The sequence below is a fragment of the Tasmannia lanceolata genome, unplaced genomic scaffold (assembly GCF_043159265.1).
Source record: "Tasmannia lanceolata isolate RefF3 unplaced genomic scaffold, GAP_Taslan_0.1 ptg000012l, whole genome shotgun sequence".
NCBI classification, from domain to species: Eukaryota; Viridiplantae; Streptophyta; class Magnoliopsida; order Canellales; family Winteraceae; genus Tasmannia; species Tasmannia lanceolata.
The window spans coordinates 32,459,048-32,484,144 of NW_027518689.1; the positions used below are offsets into that span (position 1 = coordinate 32,459,048).

The window sequence follows — 25,097 nt, forward strand, 5'->3', positions numbered from 1 at the left end:
TGAAAAAAGAGGAGAAGATTATGGGGGGAACATCTCCGCCACGTAAGCGCCACCTACGATAAATACCAATAATGATGTCTAGAAGTTGTCTAGTGTCAAAGGTATAAATGACAACCAAACATGCTTGGGGAGATCTCATGCATTTGAAACTCCTACAATCCCCTCAAAACAAGCAACCAAACAGAGCACCACAGACAATCAATTAAAACTCGTCACAGCTGAATCCTAAATAGAAGATGATTTTATTTTTATTTTTTATTACTCCATATTTAGGGCTGGGATCATCTGATCAGGATAGGAATCCCGCAATCGGCTGCTCTTGTGGTGGCCCAACAAATCAACGGACAAGATCACAAGTAAGGGTACTTATATCGGCACCACCCTGTTTTAATAACTGTACAAAACCCAGTCTGTCTCTTCCTTTATAACTGGCTCATGTGTGTTTTGGTAATATCGCCATCCAAACATTACTACTTCCCACGCTTTCCCTCTCTCCCAAAATATTTCCGTCGTTTCAAATTCCCGCTCCAACCCTCTCTACGGCATCATCGTCCATATAATGTCATCTTCCTCGGCCGTAAAAACGAGAAAGCATGACCTCCGAAGACTGCAACAAGTGTAGAAGCATCAATCCAAATTTCGCCAGAACCATTTGTTCCATTTGCTATGACGATCTCAAACCCATCCTCGAAGATCTCCAGTCCATCTCCATTTGCGGCCATGTCTTCCACGAGCTTTGGTATTTCTCTCTTTCTCTTTTTTTCTCTCTCTCTCATTCTCTTTCTCATTCGTGCTTTAATTTTCCAAACAGTCTTCAACAATGGTTGGAGTATTGCCCCGCTGGGAAGAAGAGCAGTTGCCCTGTATGCAAACAGGCCTGTTCGGAGAAGAACATCAGTCGCCTCTATTTCCAATCTCTCGCCGAATCCACACAGTCTATTCCTTCTCAGAAACCATTTGATGCCGCCAATTCCGCCAATGTATTTGTAAGAACCCTTCCTCTACGCATTTCATCTTTCAAAGTTTAGGTTTTAATGTTGATTCTGATTCTGGATTTTCTTTTTTATTTTTTCCCATAGGCATCGCAAGAAGAGGTAAAGAAACTGGAACGGAAGATTTCGGGGCTGAATTCCGCATTTGACCACCAACAACAGCGTATGAAGGAACTGACTGTCGAGGTATTGTGTTTATATGTTCATTTCATCTCCGCTAAAATTAGGTTCAATTTGACAATCTACCATGTTATTACTTATAGAAGAAAGCCCAACTGATGGAAAGGGTGGAGAAACCTCCATCCACCACATGGCAAGACCAAGCTTAACACATGGTCAAAATAGAATGGAAAGTGATGCCTCATCATAGCATACAATCTTGCACAGATGAATAATCTTTCCATTCTACAATAATTGATTGCCCAACAGCCGTTACAATCTATTTACAGAAACTTCCAGACAACTGCTGACCATTATTACTACATTTGGAGACATGCCTAATCCTTTCATTCAATTACCATTGATTTCTCAAGACATGGCTGCAATCAATTCCCATTGACTTGCAACTTACTGTTTTTGTCTTGATACATTGCCTTTTATTGTATATTGTGTAATCTCTGTAATCTTTGATTGAAGATTGTGTAATATCTGAACTGCATATAAATATACATGCAGTCAATGTATACAGACACGGTGAAATAATAAAGAGAGAGAGAGTCTTCTTCATTCTTTGTCCCTTGAAACTCTTTATGGTATCAGAGCCATTCTCTGCTCTCTGTATTTCTCCTTCATCCTCTTCAATGGCATCCCAATCCTCATTGCTTACTGCTGCAAAGTACCCATATCCCTCCACCCTAAACATCGACTTTGTTTCCCTTAGACTTACACAAAACAACTTCCTTCTCTGGAAAACCCAATTCATGGGTCTAATCGAGAGCCAAGAAATGAATGGCTTCATTGATGGAAGCTATCCTATGCCCGACAAATTGATCTCAATCTCCTCTGCTGAAGTTGCAGGGGAGAAACAATTTGTTGAAAATCCAGAATACAGCTTATGGAGACGATCCGACCGACTACTCCGTGGTTGGATTGCTGGAACTTTATCTGAAGAAGTTCTAGGCCTAATAGTGGGCCTTGACACCTCCATCGAGGTATGGAGAACTCTTCTCGACTCGTTTGCTCTAGAGTCTCAAGAGAGAGAGCTGTACTTGACTAACTGCCTACAATGTCACTCTTTGGAAGGGAAAACAATGGCGGAATACATTCGTGGGTTCAAGGAAATCTGCGATGATTTGGCTACCATAGGACAACCACTAGGCGATCGACAAAAGGTTTTTGGGCTTCTCAAAGGACTGGGCTCGAGTTATGAGTCATTCACGACCACTATGCTCAAACCCCCTATCCCTTCATACAAAGAACTTGTCCCTCTACTCCAAAGCCATGAGATGATGAGAAGCATTCACTCAGAGAAATCCCATTATGGTGCAAATCAGCATGGGGCCTTTACAGTCCAACGTACTCAAGGACACAATGGACCCAAAAATAATCGGCGTGGTAGAGGTGGACAACACAATTTCAACTCCAAAGGGCGTGGATTCTCTCCGGCTAACTACAAGCCGCAACATGGAAACGATCCTCCAAGGCGTAACCCCACCCTGAACAAACTCCATGATCAAGCACCTCAAAAGGAGAAAGAAGCTCATGTGGTTTGTCAAATTTGCAACAAAAATAATCATACAGCCATCCGTTGTTATCAGCGATTCAATCAAACTTATCAGCCCGAAGATATGACACAAGCTCTTGCTGCCATGTCTTTATCTGATGCTCAAGATCATTCCTGGTTTCCAGATACGGGTGCATCTCAGCATATGACAGCCGACACTGGTAAGCTTGATCACTTTAGACCTTATCTTGGTTCTGATAAAATAATGGTTGGCAATGGTGATATTTTGAACATCACTCACATTGGAAAGACTTCCTTGCAAACGAATGCCAAAAAGGAGATTGAGTTGCATGATGTCTTAGTTGTGCCTGAAATTTAAAAGGATTTAATATCAGTGAGCCAACTAACCTCACAATTTCCTTGTGTTTTTGAATTTTCTTCCGATGGTTTTGTTATAAAGCACAGGAAATCTCAGAGGGTGATTGCCTCGGGCAGTAGATCTGGAGGGCTATACGTCTTGGAACCAAAGCACAATAAAGCCTTCTTCTCCAATAGATTTCGAGCAGTCAATGACGAAGTGTGGCATCAACGGCTTGGGCATCCAAATGAGCGTGTGGTGGAGTTTCTCAAGAAAAATAAGTCTATTATTAGTAAAAATAATAAGGTCATTAGCCATATTTGTGATCATTGCCAGTTGGCTAAGTCTTGTCGGTTACCATTTCTTTCAGTTACTGAACATTCTAATGAACCACTTTCTAAAATCCATTGTGATTTGTGGGGGCCATCTCCTGTCTTATCTTTTCGAAAATTCAAGTATTATGTCATTTTTGTGGATGAATGCACCCGCTATACCTGGTATTTTCCATTGAGAAAAAAATCAGAATTCTTCATTTGCTTTGTGAAATTTCACAAACTTTTAAGGAATCAGTTTGACAATAATATAAAGACCTTTCAATCCGATGGTGGTGGTGAATTTTCCAACGCTAGTTTCCTTCATTACTTGGAAGATAATGGTATTAAACACCAAATCTCTACCCCACGAACACCTGAGCAAAACGGAATGGCTGAGCGCAAACATAGAAATATTACAGAATTGGGGTTAACTATGTTGTTTCACAGTGGGACTCCTAAGAGATTTTGGGTGGAAGCATTTGGGACTGCTACGTGGCTAATTAATAGACAACCAACACGAGTTCTTAATATGGTGAGCCCTTTCGAGAAGCTAATGAAGCGAAAACCCGACTATGGGTCACTACGAGTTTTTGGTTCCCGATGCTTTCCGTACTTACGAGACTATACTAAAAACAAGTTTGATCCAAGATCTCTACCATGCATCTTTTTAGGATATAGTGAATTCTACAAGGGCTATCGATGCTTTTACCCTCCCACCGGGCGTGTGTATCTATCTCGACATGTGGTCTTTGATGAAACCACCTTTCCCTTTAAACACCCAGGTTCTCTCTTCTCTTCTTGTGATGCTGATAATGAATTAACCACCTTTCATGAATGGTTTTCAGGGACCAATGAGACATCCAATCCTAGCACTATGGATCGGAATGATAGTGTCCAATCATCGGCCTGCCCCCAATTGTATCCAACCACTCCTTCAGATGAGCCACGTACTCCCAACTCAACTCCAACTCAATTTGAACCCACCGTTGAGCCCATGAGTCCAACAGGCCCCCCACCATTGTCTAGCCCACATGATTCAGGGTCATCTTCTCATCCAACACCGTTAGAAGACCATCCTGGCTCAGGTCTATCGTTTGCTGAGCCTACCTCATCATTACACCACATGGGCCCACTTGGTTCTCCTAATCCTACTACCCACTCAATGACCACCCGATCTAAGTCCGGTATCTTCAAACCTAACCCAAAATACCATTCTCCTTCTTTTGCCCTTCTTACCCATGATATTCCATCTGAACCAAGGAGTACAAAGACGACACTTCATCATCCGGGTTGGTATGCGGCCATGAAAGAAGAAATCGCTGCCCTCCATGCAAATTCCACATGGGACCTTGTTCCTCGCTGTCCCACCATGAATGTTGTGGGTTGTAAATGGATCTACAAGACAAAGCTCCGCTCTGATGGCTCCCTTGAGCGCTTAAAAGCACGCTTAGTCGCAAAAGGGTTTACTCAGATTCCCGGTGTTGATTTTCTTGAAACATTCTCTCCTGTTGTTAAGCCTGCTACTATTCGGATTGTTCTCACTATTGCTCTTACCCGACATTGGGATATCCGCCAATTGGATGTCACAAATGCCTTCTTACATGGACACCTCTCTGAACCTGTGTTCATGGATCAGCCACCTGGGTTCCACGATGTTACAAAGCCCGATTATGTATGTAAACTCAATCGGGCCCTCTATGGGCTTCGACAAGCACCGCGAGCCTGGTTTGATCGGTTCAGCAACTTTCTCCTCGCCTCTGGGTTTCGTTGCAGTACCGCAGACTCCTCTTTATTTACTTACCATGGTTCTCGTGGTACGATGCTACTTCTCTTGTATGTCGACGACATTATTCTCACTGGCCACTCCTCTGACTTTTTACATTATATGATTTCTGTGTTAAGTCGTGAATTTGCCATGAAGGACCTGGGTTACCTTCACTACTTCTTAGGCATCGAAGTTCATCGCTTCTCTGGTGGATTATTTCTTAACCAATTGAAGTATGCCACTGAGCTTTTGGATCGAGCCCAAATGAAAGGTTGTAAACCTATATCTACGCCAATGGTGGCCAAACCTCGGGAACATGCGGGTAGCACTATCCCCTTCTCTGATCCTCAATTCTATCAAAGCATTGTTGGTGGCCTCCAATATCTCACATTCACTCGGCCGGACATTTGCTTTAGCGTGAACTATGTTTGCCAATATATGCACAATCCCTCCGTACATCACTTCCAGTTGGTCAAGAGAATTCTCCGATATGTCAGTGGCACGCGCGACTTTGGACTTCGGATTCTTTCTCATAGTACTCTTGACCTTTATGCCTACTCGGATGCAGATTGGGGAGGCTGCACTCTTACACGGCGTTCTACCACCGGTTATTGCACCTTTTTGGGTGCTAATTGTATTTCTTGGAGTGCAAAGAAACAATGCACCGTGGCTCGCTCTAGTGCCGAAGCAGAATACCGGGCCCTAGCATCTACCGCTGCCGAACTGACGTGGTTATCATTCATATTACGTGACATTGAGCTTTACCTCTCTCGACCGCCCATCCTGTTCTGTGATAATATCTCAGCTCTCCACCTCACAATTAATCCTGTATTTCATGCTCGCACAAAGCATATTGAAATTGATTATCACTTTGTGCGAGAGAAAGTTGCTCTTGGATCTCTTATCACCAAATTTGTGGCTTCAGATCGTCAAGTTGCTGATACGCTAACCAAACCGCTCACTCGGAATAAATTTGAAGCTTTACGTGTCAAACTAGGCCTATGGCCATCTCCACGGCCCAGTTTGAGGGGGAGTATAGAAGAAAGCCCAACTGATGGAAAGGGTGGAGAAACCTCCATCCACCACATGGCAAGACCAAGCTTAACACATGGTCAAAATAGAATGGAAAGTGATGCCTCATCATAGCATACAATCTTGCACAGATGAATAATCTTTCCATTCTACCATAATTGATTGCCCAACAGCCGTTACAATCTATTTACAGACACTTCCAGACAACTGCTGACCATTATTACTACATTTGGAGACATGCCTAATCCTTTCATTCAATTACCATTGATTTCTCAAGACATGGCTGCAATCAATTCCCATTGACTTGCAACTTACTGTTTTGTCTTGATACATTGCCTTTTATTGTATATTGTGTAATCTCTGTAATCTTTGATTGAAGATTGTGTATTATCTGAACTGCATATAAATATACATGCAGTCAATGTATACAGACACGGTGAAATAATAAAGAGAGAGAGAGTCTTCTTCATTCTTGTCCCTTGAAACTCTTTATTACTGTTATTATTGCTGGGAATGTTGACTTGTTTCCCTTGCCTGCCATCGTTCGGAATTCAAATGGGATTCTAGTTGTGGTTGGTAGCTAAGAATAGAAAAAACAAGAAAGTTTCTTATTGAGAAAAGTAAGGGAAAGGGTTGGGGTTTGCAAGTTTGCGGATTAATCGTCTTGTAATCCTTCTTTCTTATTGAGAGAAGCATGGGAAAGGGTTGGGATTTTCAAGTTTGCGGATTAATCTTCTTGTAATCCTTCTAGGTTTTCTTTCACATTGTGAAGTTCGTGTTCTTGCTCATGGATGTAGGCTTTCTTAGCCGAACCATGTAAAATCTCAGTGTTCATTTTGCGGTTTGCTTTTATTTCTATTGTTTCACGCGATAAGATCATATTTTGCCTGTTAGATTTCTCAACAAGTGATATTAGAGCTGTGGTTGGAGTGATCGTTGGTTGGAGCGATCGTGGGTATTGTGGTTGGATCACAATTACAGTGATCGTCAGATGTAGAAAGATTGTTTGAGTGGTTCACGTTCGAGGTATTTATTACGTGGATATTCTATAATTTTGAATGGTTGTTATATCAATATAGGATTGATTAGATTGATCGGTGTGTAGAATGAGGGTTTCCTGTTCATCTTTCTTAGGTTTTTAGCTCCGTGTCTAACAACCAAACTTATAGAATGTTGTCTAGAAGTGCATGGTGATCTGAGATGGCAGCAAAGTCAAGTTCCATCGAATTCAACATCGAAAAGTTTGACGGAAAGGGCAATTTTACCCTATGACAGACGAGGGTAAATGACATCATTGTTCAATAGTGTATGAGGGTAAATGACATCATTGTTCAATAGTGTATGGCTAAGGCATTGAAGGGAAATGATGGAAAGTGGTAGAAGATGAAGGATGCCGAGTGGGAAGACATTGAATCAATAACTATCAGCGCAATTTGATTATGTCTAGTAGATGATGGGCGTTATGGTAGAAGAATCGATGCCCAAATTATGGAAAAACTTGAAAGGAACAGATCACCTTCAAAAAGTCGCACTAGAGGAGATAATAGCTTGTCAAAGTCTAGAATTTGCCAAGGGACATGTAATAGCCGGTCCCAAGTATTTGGGTAATTATCCTTATCAAAGTGAACATATGATTTTTTTTTATAATGGGTGTCATTATAAAAAAATTAAGCCAAGATTAATTGTTAGAAATGGGTGTTAGTATCAAATAAAAGTTGTGAATTTTCTTTGATATGGGTAATAATATCAAATGGACTAAAGTTAAATTAGGAATCAAATATGCAATCATTTTCAATATTCAATCATAAGGTAACAATCATGTGCTATTATCATCAATGACTAAAGTTAAATTAGGAATCAAATATGCAATCATTTTCAATATTCAATCATAAGGTAACAATCATGTGCTATTATCATCAATGACTAAAGTTAAATTAGGAATCAAATATGCAATCATTTTCAATATTCTATCTTAAGATAGCAATCATTTCAATATTGAAAAAGAAAGAAATGTGTGGGATGTTTGGAACCTTACGAGACTACAACCTTCTTCTTTTTTTTTCTCTCCACTCTCTTCCTCTCATTGGATGAAGGTTAGTTGGTTAAATTAGGAATCAAATATGCAATCATTTTCAATATTTTATCTTAAGGTAGCAATCATTTCAATATTGAAAAAGAAAGAAATGTGTAGGATGTTTGGAACCTTGCGAGGCTACAACCTTTTCTCTCCACTCTACAACCTTTTCTCTCCACTCTCTTCTCTACAACTTTCTCACCACAACCTTTTCTCTCCACTCTCTTGCCTACAACTTTTTCTCTCCACTCTCTTCTCTCATTGGATGAAGGTTAGTTGTTGTGGGATTTAGAAAGGGGTGGTGTTGATGAAGGTTAGTAGTTGTGGGCTTTAGAAAGGGGTGGTGTTGATGAAGATTAGTTGTTGTGGGCTTTAGAAAGGGGTGGTGTTGATGAAGGTTAGTTGTTGTGGGCTTTAGAAAGAAGAAATATAGGTGTTGGATGTAGTTGTTGTGGGCTTTAGAAAGAAGAAATATAGGTGTTGGATGTAGTTGTTGTGGGCTTTAGAAAGAGGGAATATAGGTGGTGTTTGAGGCCATTGAGATGCTTGTAACTCTCCTACATTGGGATGCTTGTAACTCTCCTACAAGACCAAGTTCTACACCACTTTAGAACCATTGCAAAACAGTCCTAGAAACCTCTGCAAATTGCTATTGCTGCCGGTAAATAAACTACTTTCCACCATCTTGTTGCCATAACCTTGTGTCCAAGAATCAAGGCCTACAAGACCTCATATTCCATCACATATGTCTTGAGATCAACTACGGTTGGGTGGATCTTCATCACGAATAATTGCCAAAATTCTGTAAGTTCATATTCTTGTCTTGAGATCAACTACGGTTGGGTGGATCTTCATCACGAATAATTGCCAAAATTCTGTAAGTTCATATTCTTACTCAGTCACCTTCTAGTTTCAGCTTTGCAAATTCCCTTCCTTGACAAGAACAAAAAGGAGGAAAAGAGTAGTCTTAATTAAATAAATTTGGTTGAGCAAATGGGATTGGAGTTTAGGTGCGAATAAATTTGGTTGAGCAAATGGGATTGGAGTTTAGGTGCGATGTGTTAGAAATGAGTTTTTAGAGCCGTCCTAATTTCTTTTCTTTTTAGAGGCACAATCAAATATGAAATCTTATTTAATAGGGACTGTTACACATTAGGATAGTTAAATGACCTTGGTTTACTTACTAATGTGAAGGGGAAAAAGAGGAGTTTTTGTCAACGTCAACGTCGTCCTAGAGAAAACAAAACAAGTCAGAAATTCGTGCAAGAGGTAGGTGATCCTACCCTATGTCAGTGTATTATCAAATATTTACATTAGCTAAGTTGAAAGCTTTCTATTTCAATTTTTGCATATCTACTTTGACTTGGAACTTGTTTTGGAGAAGATTCTTACTGACCTTTTTTTTTAGTATGTCATTTTACATAGTTGAATATCATTATGCATGGTAATTTTTAGTCTTGAAATGTTTTCATTCCTATACATAAAAAGCTTTATGAAGAACATGATTTTGAAAACTAGAATTCATGAAGCAACAATTTGAAAAGCACTTTGTTTACGATATGGATTTGATATGGTCATGAAGCAACAATTTGAAAAGCACTTTGTTTACGATATGGATTTGATATGGATTTCATAGATTTGAAATGGGGGAAGTCCCCTATGGCTTGAAGCGTTTACAAATTTATGGCATGGTATTGCAAACATTAAAATTGCTTCTCTCTATAAATGTATACTTGTATGCAGTCTTGGTATGGAATGGATTCCACCAGTAAGGTTGATCTCTGGTGGGGATCTAGTGCCCAACCTACCAGTGGGTGAGTACACTGGACGTGATCACGTAGACCGGTCAAATTTTATCTACCCGTAAGGTTGATCTCGGGCGGCCAGTAGGGAGTCCTCTGGCTATTGATATTGTGACATTGCGCACTTTAGGACCTGTGAGTCCTGCGAACGAGTGTTCGCCTTGGGTTACGCTACTTGCCAATAAGGTTGGAAATTGGCCACAGAGAAGACTGTTATGCTTGAAAATATATTACTGTTATGTTTGAAAATATATTACTGTTAAGTATTTGATTTCCAAGTGGAAAAATGCAAAATCAAGTGTTTGAAAATATATATTCTTGTCATTGATTTCCAAGTGAAAAACTGCATAACCGAGTGGTTGGAACTGTTTTGTAAAAACATGTATTTTTCTTATATAGCTTATGTAGAAATGATCTTTTTAATTCTTATCAATTTCTGCATTGGCTAAATTTTATGGCATGCTACGTCTTTTCCGCACAAGTTTGTTTTTGTTTTCCTATTAGCTGGCTTGGATTTGGAAAACCGGCTGGGCTGTTAGCTCATTATGTGGTTTAACAAATTTCAGATACAGAGGAGCGGCAGTAGATTTGCTGAGATCAGGCACTTGGATTGGAGCCTAGGAGATTTGTTCTTTATTTCATTGTTCCAATTTAGAAACCTTTGATATTTTATTAAGGTGATTGTCTTGAAATAATTATTGTTGGATTTAGACTTATGGACCTAATCTATATTTGTATTTCATTATGAGACTAAAATTTCCGCATTTATTAGTTACTCTGATTGTTGAGAATAGTTGATCGAAAAAGGAGCCTTGCATGCTTGTGGGGGCGACCCTATGGGCGTGCGGCGGCTGTCACGTGCGCCTTACCTAGAATTATGGGTTCGGGGCGTGACAGTAAAGTGGTATCAGAGCAATAGGTTTAAGAACCGGTAGGACCTTAGGCAAAGGCAAATTGTATTTTTACTACAGGACCTTAGGCAAAGGCAAATTGTATTTTTACTACTTAGGTAAAGGCAAATTGTATTTTTACAATTTTTACTACTTACCTTCCGATTAGATGTAGGTATTTTATAATCTAGAGCCTTACTAGTGTTTGCTATTGTTGGGATAGGTATGGCTCGTACCAAGAGAATGACTGACCTTGCTCGTAGCACGACCCGACTTCAGCGAAACCCTATACCGGCTCCAGTGCAGCCAAATCAGGCGCAAGAGGAGGAGCCTCCCACCCCTATCATCCATACTGCAGAGGGAGGGACTCATCAGGAAGAGCAAGGGTTACCCCGATTAGAGCGGATGATGGAGACTTTGGTTGGGGTGGTGACCCAACAGCAGCAGCAGCCTCAGCATCATCCGCCACAGGTCGAGCCTCGTCAGCAGAATAGGATGACCGAGTTTCGGAGGATGGCCAATACATTTGGAGGGACCACTGATCCTCTCGTGGCTGATGAATGGTTGCAAGAGACCGAGAAAATCTTTGAATTTCTGGGGATGGCAGCGCCGGACAAAGTAGTAGCTGCCACGTTCATGCTTAGAGGAAGTGCAGATGCTTGGTGGAAGATGGAGAAGCGTGTCAGGGGGAGCGCTATCATTGCATGGGATGAATTCTCTACAGCTTTCTATGACAAATATTTTCCTGATAGTGTGAGGATTCTTAAGGAAAATGATTTTTTCAATTTAAAGCAAGGGAACAGATCTGTCATAGATTATGAGGCAGAGTTTACGAGATTGGGGATGTTTGCACCCATATCGGTCATGGAGGACGACGGGCTTCTTGCTCGCCGTTTCCAAGACGGACTCAGGGAGCCTATCAGGCATCGAGTAAAAGATTTCCAGCTTAAAACCTATGCAGATGTGTTGAGTAAGGCTTTACAGGTTGAGGAAGGAGTCATCAGGTCCCAACAGCATAGGGACCAGCAGAAGAAGAGATTCAGGGCAGGAGGTCAGCAGGATGGCCAGATTTCAGGAGAGCCATCTAAGAGGCCTAATTCCTACCGCCAGGGAGGTGGATCACAGCAGAGGTCAGGCGACCATCGCCCGCAGCATCAGAGTGCTGGTCAGAGGTCTAGCTTGTGTGCCAAATGCAAGAAACATCATGCAGAAAAGGATTGCCCATGGATCACTGGGGCATGTTTTGAGTGTGGCCAGTTGGGTCACAAGGTAGCAGATTGTCCTCGGAAGAGAAATTTTCAGTTTTCAGGAGCACCCCCAGCAGCGCGAGTTCCGCCCACAGGAGAGAATCGGGCACCTCCAGCGGTGCGAGTCCCGCCCACAGGAGAGAATCAGGCATGGAATAAGAAGCAGAGGATCCCAAGCCGAGTCTATGCACTAACCGAGCAGGACGCTATGGCCTCTAATGCAGTGGTGACAGGTATGTCATTAGTTAGTTGTTGATATTCTTATTCATATAAATGTCTATAAAATTTCAACGTATTGCATTTTGATGTTTGCTTAGTTAATAGTGGGAATAGGTTAACCTATGTTTGCTTAGTTAATAGTGGGAATGGGTTAACCTATGACAGGTACCCTTCCAATAGCTTCGGTCTATGCATGTGTATTATTTGATTCGGGTGCCTCACATTCTTTTATATCATCCCGGTTTGTTGTGAAGCATGGATTAGTTCATGAGCCTTTAGATGTAGAGTTATGTGTAGACACACCTGTAGGAGGTAGCCTGATTACCGACAGGATTTGCAAGTCGTGTGCAGTGAAGATCGGTGACAGGGAGTTACCCGCTGATTTGGTAGTCTTGGAGATGAAGGATTTTGATGTTATTCTTGGGATGGATTGGCTGGCTGCTAATCATGCCAGCCTAGACTGTCACAGTAAGTTAGTGACTTTTCAGATGCCAGGACAGCGAAGGTTCAGTTTTATTGGTAGTCCTGGTGGTGCGCCCACCCAAATCATTTCGGCTTGCAAGGCTAGCAGATTGTTAAGGAAGGGTTGTGAGGGATTTCTTGCCTCTATATCAGAAGTCAGTCAGGAGGCCCTCAGGCTAGAGGACATCACAATTGTACGAGACTTCCCTGATGTATTCCCTGAAGACTTGCCGGGGTTGCCTCCAGATAGAGAGATCGAATTCTCCATTGATCTTGTACCTAGCACGGGTCCCATTTCTAAGGCTCCCTATCGAATGGCTCCAGTAGAGCTTAAGGAGTTGAGTGGGCAGTTGCAAGAACTTCTTGATAAGGGGTTGATCAGACCTAGTGTTTCTCCTTGGGGTGCACCAGTGCTATTTGTGAAGAAGAAAGATGGGAGTATGCGGTTGTGCATCGATTATAGAGAGCTAAACAAGGTAACTGTGAGAAATAAGTATCCATTGCCCAGGATCGAGGATCTATTTGATCAGTTACAGGGGTCTAAAGTATTCTCTAAGATCGATCTTCGCTCGGGTTACCATCAGTTGAAGATCAAGCCAGAAGATGTGCCCAAGTCAGCTTTCAGGACTAGATATGGACACTACGAGTTCTTAGTGTTGCCATTTGGTTTGACTAACGCACCCGCGGCATTTATGGATTTGATGAATAGGGTGTTCAAGCCATTCTTAGACAGATTTGTAGTAGTGTTCATAGATGACATCCTAATCTACTCAAAGAGCCATGAAGAGCATGAAAATCACTTAAGGCAGGTGTTGCAGGTATTGAGAGCAGAGCAGCTATATGCGAAATTCAAGAAGTGTGAGTTTTGGCTTGATAGAGTGGCTTTTCTGGGGCATGTGATTTCTAAGGATGGAGTGTCTGTGGACCCCCAAAAGATTGAGGCCGTAGTGGATTGGAGCAGGCCGTCTAATGTCGCCGAAATTCGCAGTTTCTTAGGTCTGGCGGGATATTACAGGAAATTCGTAGAGGGATTTTCACGGATTGCCGTACCACTGACCCGTCTAACGCATAAGGGAACCAAGTTTGAATGGTCTGATAAGTGCGAGGAGAGCTTCCAAGAGTTGAAACGAAGGTTAGTATCGGCCCCAATCCTCACTATACCATCTGAGAGTGGAGGATTCACCATATATAGTGATGCCTCTAAGAGTGGTTTAGGTTGTGTGTTGATGCAACACGGAAAGGTAGTGGCCTATGCCTCCAGGCAGTTGAAGCCATATGAGCAGAACTATCCGACGCATGATCTAGAGTTAGCAGCAGTAGTGTTTGCATTGAAAATTTGGAGACACTACCTTTATGGGGAGCCATGTGAGGTCTTCACTGACCATAAGAGCCTAAAGTACTTGTTCACGCAAAAGGAGCTAAATATGCGTCAGAGGAGATGGCTTGAATTGCTACAGGACTATGACCTGACCATCAGCTATCATCCAGGGAAGGCTAATGTAGTAGCAGATGCTTTGAGCAGAAAGGCCCAGGGTAAGATGGCATCTTTGATAACTAATCAAAGGCAGATCATTGAGGACTTGAGGAGGTTGAGTATTGAGGTAAGACAGCACGAGCCTGGTCTGCAAATTGCGAACCTGAGAGTTCAGCCCACTTTGTTAGAGAGAATAAAGATTTCTCAGAGTACTGATGAGAGACTCCATAAGATCAGGGCAGAAGTTGAGGCAGGATCCCAATTAGATTTTCGAGTCCATGAGGATGGGTCCTTGAGGTTCGGAACTCGGTTGTGTGTGCCTGCTGATGCGGATCTCAAGAGGGAGATTATGGATGAGGCCCATAGTTCTACTTATTCAGTGCACCCTGGAAGCACCAAAATGTACAGGGACCTCAGAGAAATTTTCTGGTGGAATAACATGAAGCGAGAGATTGCAGAGTTTGTGGCTCGTTGTATAATCTGCCAGCAGGTCAAGATAGAGCATCAGAGACCTGCCGGGAAGTTAGAGCCCCTCCCTATTCCAGATTGGAAATGGGAGCACATCACTATGGATTTTGTGACCGGTTTGCCAAAGACATTGAAGAAAAATGATGCCATTTGGGTTATAGTCGACAGGTTGACTAAGTCGGCTCACTTCTTGGCTTATAGAGTGGGTTCGACATTGGATCAGATGGCAGAGTGGTACTTGGAGGAGATTGTCAGGCTACATGGAGTGCCAGTGTCGATTGTGTCTGACAGAGACCCAAGGTTCGTGTCTCAGTTCTGGAGGAGTTTCCATAAGGCTTTGGGAACTAGGTTGAACTTCAGTACAGCGTATCATCCACAAACCGATGGCCAGTCAGAACGGACGATCCAGATATTGGAAGACATGCTGAGAGCATGTGCCTTGGATTTTAGAGGTTCTTGGGATCGGCAGTTACCTTTGGTGGAATTCGCATACAACAATAGCTACCAATCCAGCATTCAGATGGCCCCTTATGAGGCCCTCTATGGTAGAAAGTGCAGGTCTCCCATCCATTGGGATGAGGTTGGTGAGAGGCAGATTTTGGGCCCGGAGCTAGTGCATCAGGCAGAAGAAAAGGTTCAATTGATCAGAGAGCGTCTCCGAGCAGCACAAAGCAGGCAGAAGAGCTACGCTGATGTCAGGAGGCGTGAGCTTGAATTTGAAGTTGGAGATCGTGTTTTCTTGAGGGTGTCTCCCACTAAAGGAGTGGTCAGATTTGGCATTAGAGGAAAGTTGAATCCCAAGTATGTTGGGCCATACGAAATTCTTAAAAGGGTCGGGACAGTTGCCTATCGCCTTGCACTACCACCCAGTTTGGCTGGGGTGCATAATGTCTTCCATGTCTCTATGCTGAGGAAGTATGTTCCGGACCCGGACCGTGTAGTAGAATTGGCCCCTTTGCAACTCAGAGAGGATATGTCATATGAGGAACACCCGGTGCGTATCGTTGATCGAAAGGACCAAGTTCTTAGAAAACGCACCATTCCCTATGTCAAGGTACAGTGGAGAAATCACTCTGAGCGAGAGGCAACTTGGGAGCTTGAGGAGGAGATGCAGGAAAAGTACCCCCAGCTTTTTCAAGCACCAGGTATGTGAAATTCGAGGACGAAATTCTTTTTAGGGGGGTATGATGTAATAGCCGGTCCCAAGTATTTGGGTAATTATCCTTATCAAAGTGAACATATGATTTTTTTTTATAATGGGTGTCATTATAAAAAATTAAGCCAAGATTAATTGTTAGAAATGGGTGTTAGTATCAAATAAAAGTTGTGAATTTTCTTTGATATGGGTAATAATATCAAATGGACTAAAGTTAAATTAGGAATCAAATATGCAATCATTTTCAATATTCAATCATAAGGTAACAATCATGTGCTATTATCATCAATGACTAAAGTTAAATTAGGAATCAAATATGCAATCATTTTCAATATTCAATCATAAGGTAACAATCATGTGCTATTATCATCAATGACTAAAGTTAAATTAGGAATCAAATATGCAATCATTTTCAATATTCTATCTTAAGATAGCAATCATTTCAATATTGAAAAAGAAAGAAATGTGTGGGATGTTTGGAACCTTACGAGACTACAACCTTCTTCTTTTTTTTTCTCTCCACTCTCTTCCTCTCATTGGATGAAGGTTAGTTGGTTAAATTAGGAATCAAATATGCAATCATTTTCAATATTTTATCTTAAGGTAGCAATCATTTCAATATTGAAAAAGAAAGAAATGTGTAGGATGTTTGGAACCTTGCGAGGCTACAACCTTTTCTCTCCACTCTACAACCTTTTCTCTCCACTCTCTTCTCTACAACTTTCTCACCACAACCTTTTCTCTCCACTCTCTTGCCTACAACTTTTTCTCTCCACTCTCTTCTCTCATTGGATGAAGGTTAGTTGTTGTGGGATTTAGAAAGGGGTGGTGTTGATGAAGGTTAGTAGTTGTGGGCTTTAGAAAGGGGTGGTGTTGATGAAGATTAGTTGTTGTGGGCTTTAGAAAGGGGTGGTGTTGATGAAGGTTAGTTGTTGTGGGCTTTAGAAAGAAGAAATATAGGTGTTGGATGTAGTTGTTGTGGGCTTTAGAAAGAAGAAATATAGGTGTTGGATGTAGTTGTTGTGGGCTTTAGAAAGAGGGAATATAGGTGGTGTTTGAGGCCATTGAGATGCTTGTAACTCTCCTACATTGGGATGCTTGTAACTCTCCTACAAGACCAAGTTCTACACCACTTTAGAACCATTGCAAAACAGTCCTAGAAACCTCTGCAAATTGCTATTGCTGCCGGTAAATAAACTACTTTCCACCATCTTGTTGCCATAACCTTGTGTCCAAGAATCAAGGCCTACAAGACCTCATATTCCATCACATATGTCTTGAGATCAACTACGGTTGGGTGGATCTTCATCACGAATAATTGCCAAAATTCTGTAAGTTCATATTCTTGTCTTGAGATCAACTACGGTTGGGTGGATCTTCATCACGAATAATTGCCAAAATTCTGTAAGTTCATATTCTTACTCAGTCACCTTCTAGTTTCAGCTTTGCAAATTCCCTTCCTTGACAAGAACAAAAAGGAGGAAAAGAGTAGTCTTAATTAAATAAATTTGGTTGAGCAAATGGGATTGGAGTTTAGGTGCGAATAAATTTGGTTGAGCAAATGGGATTGGAGTTTAGGTGCGATGTGTTAGAAATGAGTTTTTAGAGCCGTCCTAATTTCTTTTCTTTTTAGAGGCACAATCAAATATGAAATCTTATTTAATAGGGACTGTTACACATTAGGATAGTTAAATGACCTTGGTTTACTTACTAATGTGAAGGGGAAAAAGAGGAGTTTTTGTCAACGTCAACGTCGTCCTAGAGAAAACAAAACAAGTCAGAAATTCGTGCAAGAGGTAGGTGATCCTACCCTATGTCAGTGTATTATCAAATATTTACATTAGCTAAGTTGAAAGCTTTCTATTTCAATTTTTGCATATCTACTTTGACTTGGAACTTGTTTTGGAGAAGATTCTTACTGACCTTTTTTTTTAGTATGTCATTTTACATAGTTGAATATCATTATGCATGGTAATTTTTAGTCTTGAAATGTTTTCATTCCTATACATAAAAAGCTTTATGAAGAACATGATTTTGAAAACTAGAATTCATGAAGCAACAATTTGAAAAGCACTTTGTTTACGATATGGATTTGATATGGTCATGAAGCAACAATTTGAAAAGCACTTTGTTTACGATATGGATTTGATATGGATTTCATAGATTTGAAATGGGGGAAGTCCCCTATGGCTTGAAGCGTTTACAAATTTATGGCATGGTATTGCAAACATTAAAATTGCTTCTCTCTATAAATGTATACTTGTATGCAGTCTTGGTATGGAATGGATTCCACCAGTAAGGTTGATCTCTGGTGGGGATCTAGTGCCCAACCTACCAGTGGGTGAGTACACTGGACGTGATCACGTAGACCGGTCAAATTTTATCTACCCGTAAGGTTGATCTCGGGCGGCCAGTAGGGAGTCCTCTGGCTATTGATATTGTGACATTGCGCACTTTAGGACCTGTGAGTCCTGCGAACGAGTGTTCGCCTTGGGTTACGCTACTTGCCAATAAGGTTGGAAATTGGCCACAGAGAAGACTGTTATGCTTGAAAATATATTACTGTTATGTTTGAAAATATATTACTGTTAAGTATTTGATTTCCAAGTGGAAAAATGCAAAATCAAGTGTTTGAAAATATATATTCTTGTCATTGATTTCCAAGTGAAAAACTGCATAACCGAGTGGTTGGAACTGTTTTGTAAAAACATGTATTTTTCTTATATAGCTTATGTAGAAATGATCTTTTTAATTCTTATCAATTTCTGCATTGGCTAAATTTTATGGCATGCTACGTCTTTTCCGCACAAGTTTGTTTTTGTTTTCCTATTAGCTGGCTTGGATTTGGAAAACCGGCTGGGCTGTTAGCTCATTATGTGGTTTAACAAATTTCAGATACAGAGGAGCGGCAGTAGATTTGCTGAGATCAGGCACTTGGATTGGAGCCTAGGAGATTTGTTCTTTATTTCATTGTTCCAATTTAGAAACCTTTGATATTTTATTAAGGTGATTGTCTTGAAATAATTATTGTTGGATTTAGACTTATGGACCTAATCTATATTTGTATTTCATTATGAGACTAAAATTTCCGCATTTATTAGTTACTCTGATTGTTGAGAATAGTTGATCGAAAAAGGAGCCTTGCATGCTTGTGGGGGCGACCCTATGGGCGTGCGGCGGCTGTCACGTGCGCCTTACCTAGAATTATGGGTTCGGGGCGTGACAGGACAACCTGCCAAAACAAGGCTCGATGGGAGAGTGCAGCAGCCATTCTAGTGAAAGTTACAGGCGTAACTCAAATAGAGAAAGCAGAAATGCCAACACTCAAGCAAAGAACAAAAGAGACAACAAGGGAAATACCTTAAGCAAGCCAACCCAACATTGAAAATGGGCCAAATCAAAGGAAAAAGAATGCAATCACTCAGCATGGAGAAGATGGTTGTGAACAACCTGAGGAGAATGAAAAACCAAAAGCTTGGAGTTCCTTATTTTCAAAAACCCGGGACCCAAACTTTTCAAGTTCAATTGGAGTTCATTGCCCCTTTCAAAGATGAATATGACAACTAACAAGTAACATTTGAGGAGGAAGACTTCAAAGAAGCTGAAGATAAACAGGATAATAGTCTCATTGGGTATTTCCTCGGAAGAAGACCATGACTTTAACATCAACAGAAAATCGAGAATAAAAGGTGAATTCCTGATTTATAACCTAGGAGGCTTCTTCCTTTTCAAATTCACCAATGCAGAATATTGCACTTAGGTACTTGAAAACTAGAATTATAATTATGGTGTCAGAGCTCTCATCCTCAAAAAATGGATGTCATACATTTCCCCATAAAAATTAAGATTCTCGTCACTGCCGGTATGGATCCGGTTCCCAGGGCTACATCTCAAATATTGGACTCCCAAAAGGCTAAGCAAGTTAGGAAGTGCAATTGGAAAACCGCTGTATTTACACCCAAATAGCCGAGACTAAGTTACGCCAGGGTTTGTGTGGAGGTTGAAGCTGGAAAAGACTTTCTCGATTCAATCCAAATAAACACTGCTGATGGAATCACCTCCCAAAAGGTCGAGTATGACTGGAAACCTAGGTCATACATTCTATGTAAAGAGTTTAACCGCTCAACAGAAACTGCCATAGGAATCAGAAAGAACCACATAGAACATCAAGACAAGAATGGCAACCAATTGCACAGTGCAATGACAGATCATAAATGGGTAATCCAACATCGGCCCTCACAGAAACCAATCTGGAAAACAGGTATCTAATCTTGGCAAAGGAAGAAGAAGCAGAGGAAAAGACAAGTAAAAGAGAAAGGAAGACTACTTCTGAGGGAACTGAAAACTCATTCTCTTCTGATGAGGCTGGGATAGAAAATGATGAATATGCCAGTGAAAGCGACACCAACCGGGCCAAAGTCCACGATGCATCAAAAGATGAATCATTGAAGGATCACAACGACTTTGAAGGTGAGCCATGTCAGGAGGTTCCAAAGAAGAATTATCCCCGCACTCCCTACAAAAGACTCTTCGAGGGGAATGGTTCCTCCAAATAACCTTTCGGTTTTTACAAAATTTTCAGCTCTCTTCTCTCAAACATCTTTATTTATAATCTCCTATTCTAATTCTAATTCAAATTCAAATTTAAATTCAAATTAACTACTAAAAGGATTCCCTCCTAATTTCCTAACCTACCATTCTTAGCCACATTCAAATTCAAATTAACTAATAGAAAGATTATATCCTAATCTATCTCCTAATTACAAGCCATTATTCAAATTCAAATTAACTACTAGAGCTAATCTTATCAACCTACCATTATTGGCTATTATTCAAATTCAAAAGATCTACGGTTGGATTGTGGCCATATGGACGGCTAAGATTGATCATGCACGGATCCTCCTTGGGTTCGTATCATACCACCCCCCCATTGAAGGAACCTGGTCCTCCAGGTTCATCTTTGAAGTTATCATCATCCCTGCCTTCATCAACCTCGTCTTACCACTTCCCTTCGATGAGAAATAATTGTTGTGTTTTACAACGATGCCATGGACCAAACTTCTCATTGCAATTGTAGCATAAACCCTTGTCACGACGTTCTTTAGCCGCGGTTGCTGTTAAGCGTTTGATAGATGGAGGAGGATGATTACTTGATCCAGTTGAAGTTTGCACATCAATTACAAGATTCCATGGTGTCGTTGTGCAGCCAGCTTCTCCTCTTGAGATTGAGCAAGGGCAATGGCGTGCATCAAAGTACTCGGACGTAGTACTTGAACCTCATGACGAATGTCCTCTCTAAGGCCACTGATAAAGCAACTCTTAAGAAGGATTCCGTGAGCCCATAGGTGCGGTTGGCGAGCCTTTCAAATTGAAGTTGATATTCTCGAACGGTGGTCGTTTGAGAAAGTCGAATCAATGATCCGGTGAAATCTTCAAATTGGCTTGGTCCAAAACAAACACATAGAGACTCGACGAATTCAGCCCAAGACGATGTACCTTTCATCTTCTCGTACCATTGGTACAATTGGATGGCCTCCTTCTCTAGATGAATAGGTGCAATCTGTACTTGGGCTTTTTCTTCTATTTGATAAAAAGAGAAATAATTGTCAGCCCTATAGATCCATCCAGTTGGATCATCCCCATCGAACTTTGGAAGGTCAATCTTGGGTGGGCGTGGGGCTCCATGTTGGTGAAAAGTGTCTTCGTATTGTTGGGCTGGCGATGGAGGGCGTGATTGAGGTTGGGGGCTTGATTGTCGTGATCGGTTCTTGATTGAACCAATCTCCTCTTGCATCACTTGTATTGACGATGTTACTTGATCAAATCGCTCATGAATCGTCGCTACTAACTCGGCAAAGCGATCCTTCATGTGATCGATCTCCTTCGCAAGCTCCGCGTTAGTAACCATGATGGATCGAATGGCTCTGTTACCAAATGATAAGATCCCAAATATAATAAGACGAAAATAAGATAAACGTTCTCTTCGAGGGGATCAGTTCCTCCAGATAACCTTTCGGTCTTTACAAATTTTTCATGATGGCTCTCTTCTCTCAAACATCTTTATTTATAATCTCCTATTATAAATCTAATTCAAATTCAAATTTAAATTCAAATTAACTACTAAAAGGATTCCCTCCTAATTTCCTAACCTACTATTCTTAGCCACATTCAAATTCAAATTAACTAATAGAAAGATTCTCTCCTAATCTATCTCCTAATTACAAGCCATTATTCAAATTCAAATTAACTACTAAAGCTAATCTTATCAACCTACCATTAGTGGCTATTATTCAAATTCAAAAGATCTACGGTTGGATTGTGGCCATATGGACGACTAAGACTGAATCGATTGATCATGCACAGATCCTCCTTGGGTTCGTATCAGATTCCAAGCTGCTTACAAGCAAGCCCGTTATGTAACTCAACACTCGTCCAGTCGTCCTAGGAGTGTTGAGTTACATCCACAACAAGGCTGAATTCTTCTAGAGCAAGATTGAAAATTTTGGATCATTCAAAATCCATTGTTTCCCCCTATCTATTAATATTGTCTGTAAGAAAAGTTAGAAGAATTTGGATCATCTAAGATCCTTTGTTTCCCCCCTAGCTTTTAGATATTGTATCTAACTAGGGATAGGATTGATGCTTTGTATTCTCAATTGTAATATCTTTTTTATATTAATACACAGCCTAACACCAACTTACCTACCAAAAAAAATAAAAGTTGGAGAAGCTTTACGTGAGCTTAGCCAACAGATTCTATATGAAGCTACAGTTGTATGGGTTGAAGATGCAATAAGACGAGAATCTTCCCACTTGAATCTAACTAAAATTAGTGTTTAAAAACACAAATACGACGCGGGACGCATTTGAAGAAAATCATAGTTTACTCGGCACGATGTGGTCGAGTACTCGTTGACACGGTCATAATTCAAAAGAGAAAGGAGTTTTTATTGACTCTGTTGGGGGAAACGCTGTAGCAAAACACGGAACACAGCCAAGGTAAAAGGGAGTCAACTCGGGGGAGTCAACGATGACGTGGGGGAGTTTTAAAATTACTACTAAAATAACAATGCTTGGGACAAGCCCCTCTTTTTTCGCTGAAGTAAATAGATATAAGAGGTTTGATCCGGATTTTTCTCCCATTCACGTACTACAAATGGGTCAGTGGTGAGATTTTTATTCCTTATCCATTCTTTTTGTTCCGGTATTTTCCATACCACATCAATTAGGAATAGAGAATCTATATCAAATAAAGTACGATTGGAATAATAGTATTTATTGCTATTTTATTTGATACATTGTAGTCGGCTGCATTGGTGAATTAAGTGAAGGTACGGAAAGAGAGGGATTCGAACCCTCGGTCTCTTTCGATGAGGCTGGGATAGAAAATGATGAATATGCCAGTGAAAGTGACACTAACCCTGCCAAAGCCCACCATGCCTCAAAAGACGAATTGTTGACGGATCAACGACTCTGAAGGAGAGACATGTCAGGAGGTTCCAAAGAAGAAATCTCCCCTCACTCCCTACCAAAGATGCTCCCAAAGATCCCAAGCTGCAGACACGGAAGCCTGTTATGTAACTCAACACTCATCCAAGGACTGTTGAGTTACATCCACAACAAGGCTGAATTCTTTCAGAACAAGAATTGAAAATATTGGATCATTCAGAATCCATTGTTCCTCCCTATCTATTAGTATCGTTTCTAGGAATAGTTAGAAGAATTTGGATCATCTAAGATCCTTTGTTTGCCCCCATCTTCTCGATATTGTATCTCTATTTAGGGATAGGATTACGGTTTGTACTCTCAATTGTAATATCTTATTATATTAATACACAGGTAGGGGTCCTGCCTAACCCCAACTTACCTACAAAAAATAGAAGTTGGAGAAGCTTTACATGTCAAAAAGCTAAGCCAACCGATGGTATCTGAAGCGACAGTTGTATAGGTTGAACATGCAATAAGACCAGAATCTTCTGGAATAGATAAAATGTTTAACGAGCATGTGGATCAACTCCACAAGGTAGAAAAAAAGTTGAAGGAAGAAGGCAAGGCCCTTGTGCTTCTTAGATCGATTACGGATTCGTATGACAACCTAGTGATCACCCTAGTTTATGGTAAGGACATGGTGAAGTTAGAGGAGGTTGCAACATCGTTCTTATCTACTGATATGTGGAAGCAACATGTTCTTGATGGGAGTCAAGCGCATGAACTGATTGTTCATGGTGGAAATCAAAGAGGAAGGTCATTTGACAAGGGGTGTGAAAAGGTATGTCAAGATCGAGGGTAAGAGGAAAGGGGGCGCAATGTTATCATTGCAAGGAATATGGCCACATCAAGCAGGATTGTTCGATGTGAGCTGACAAGTTGGACAATAGTGCTACAAATACAATGGTGTCATTAATGGATGAGCAGAGTGAAATAGTTGAAGATGTTCTCATAGTCTCCCTAGGTAATTACACTTCTCATGATGAGTGAATTCTAGATTCAGGGTGTTTTGTTCATGTATGCTCCAAGAGGAAACATTTTGATATGTCATAGGCAAGGTTTTAAATTTCGGCCGAAATTTCGGATTTCCACCAATACCAAAATGAAATTCGCATGGAGTCGTTTTTTTACAGGATTTCGCTGAAATTTCCATGGGAAAATTTCCTTTTTTGCAAGATTTTCCCCGAAATTTTCGAAATTTCCCCTAAAATTTTAGAGAAACCAAAAATTTTCCATGAAATTTACAAGATTTCAGCTAAAATTTCCATCGAAACCGAAATATTTCGATTTCCATTGTGGTCGAAGCCAAAATAGAAATTTAAAACCTTGTTGTAAGAGTTAAAGGGAGACATAACATCCTTGGGTGATGGGTCCACTTGTGACGTCATGGGAATTGGAACGGTGAAGATCTAGATGTTTGATGGAGTGGTTCGTTCTTTATGTGGTGTAGTATATGTCCCAAAGATACATAAGAATCTAATATTTCTTGGCGCCGATTCGACTCTAGGGATTACAGGTGGAGTCATGAAATCATACACGACTGTATGGTTCTGATGAAATGAGAGATGCGGCAAATTATGTTGTCTGGTTGAGGACACGATGACTAATGTTCCTAAGATTTTGATGGCTAGTTGGAAGCAGTGTGGCATGTGCACACATAAGGTCTCTTCCTTATTTGGTGCATAGACGAGTT

At 40.8% G+C, this 25,097-nt stretch overlaps 1 protein-coding gene across 1 annotated transcript in view; it reads left to right on the forward strand.

Moving 5' to 3' along the window:
- Nucleotides 1-460: 460 nt before the first annotated feature.
- The window catches only part of LOC143887878 (RING/U-box superfamily protein), a 33,377-nt gene continuing 8,740 nt past the window's right edge, over nucleotides 461-25,097 (forward strand). The window contains exons 1-3 of the mRNA XM_077392118.1: nucleotides 461-739; nucleotides 812-986; nucleotides 1,080-1,178. Coding sequence (XP_077248233.1) covers nucleotides 594-739; nucleotides 812-986; nucleotides 1,080-1,178 — 420 coding nt within the window. The 5' untranslated portion in view covers nucleotides 461-593. The remainder of the gene's footprint in view (nucleotides 740-811; nucleotides 987-1,079; nucleotides 1,179-25,097) is intronic.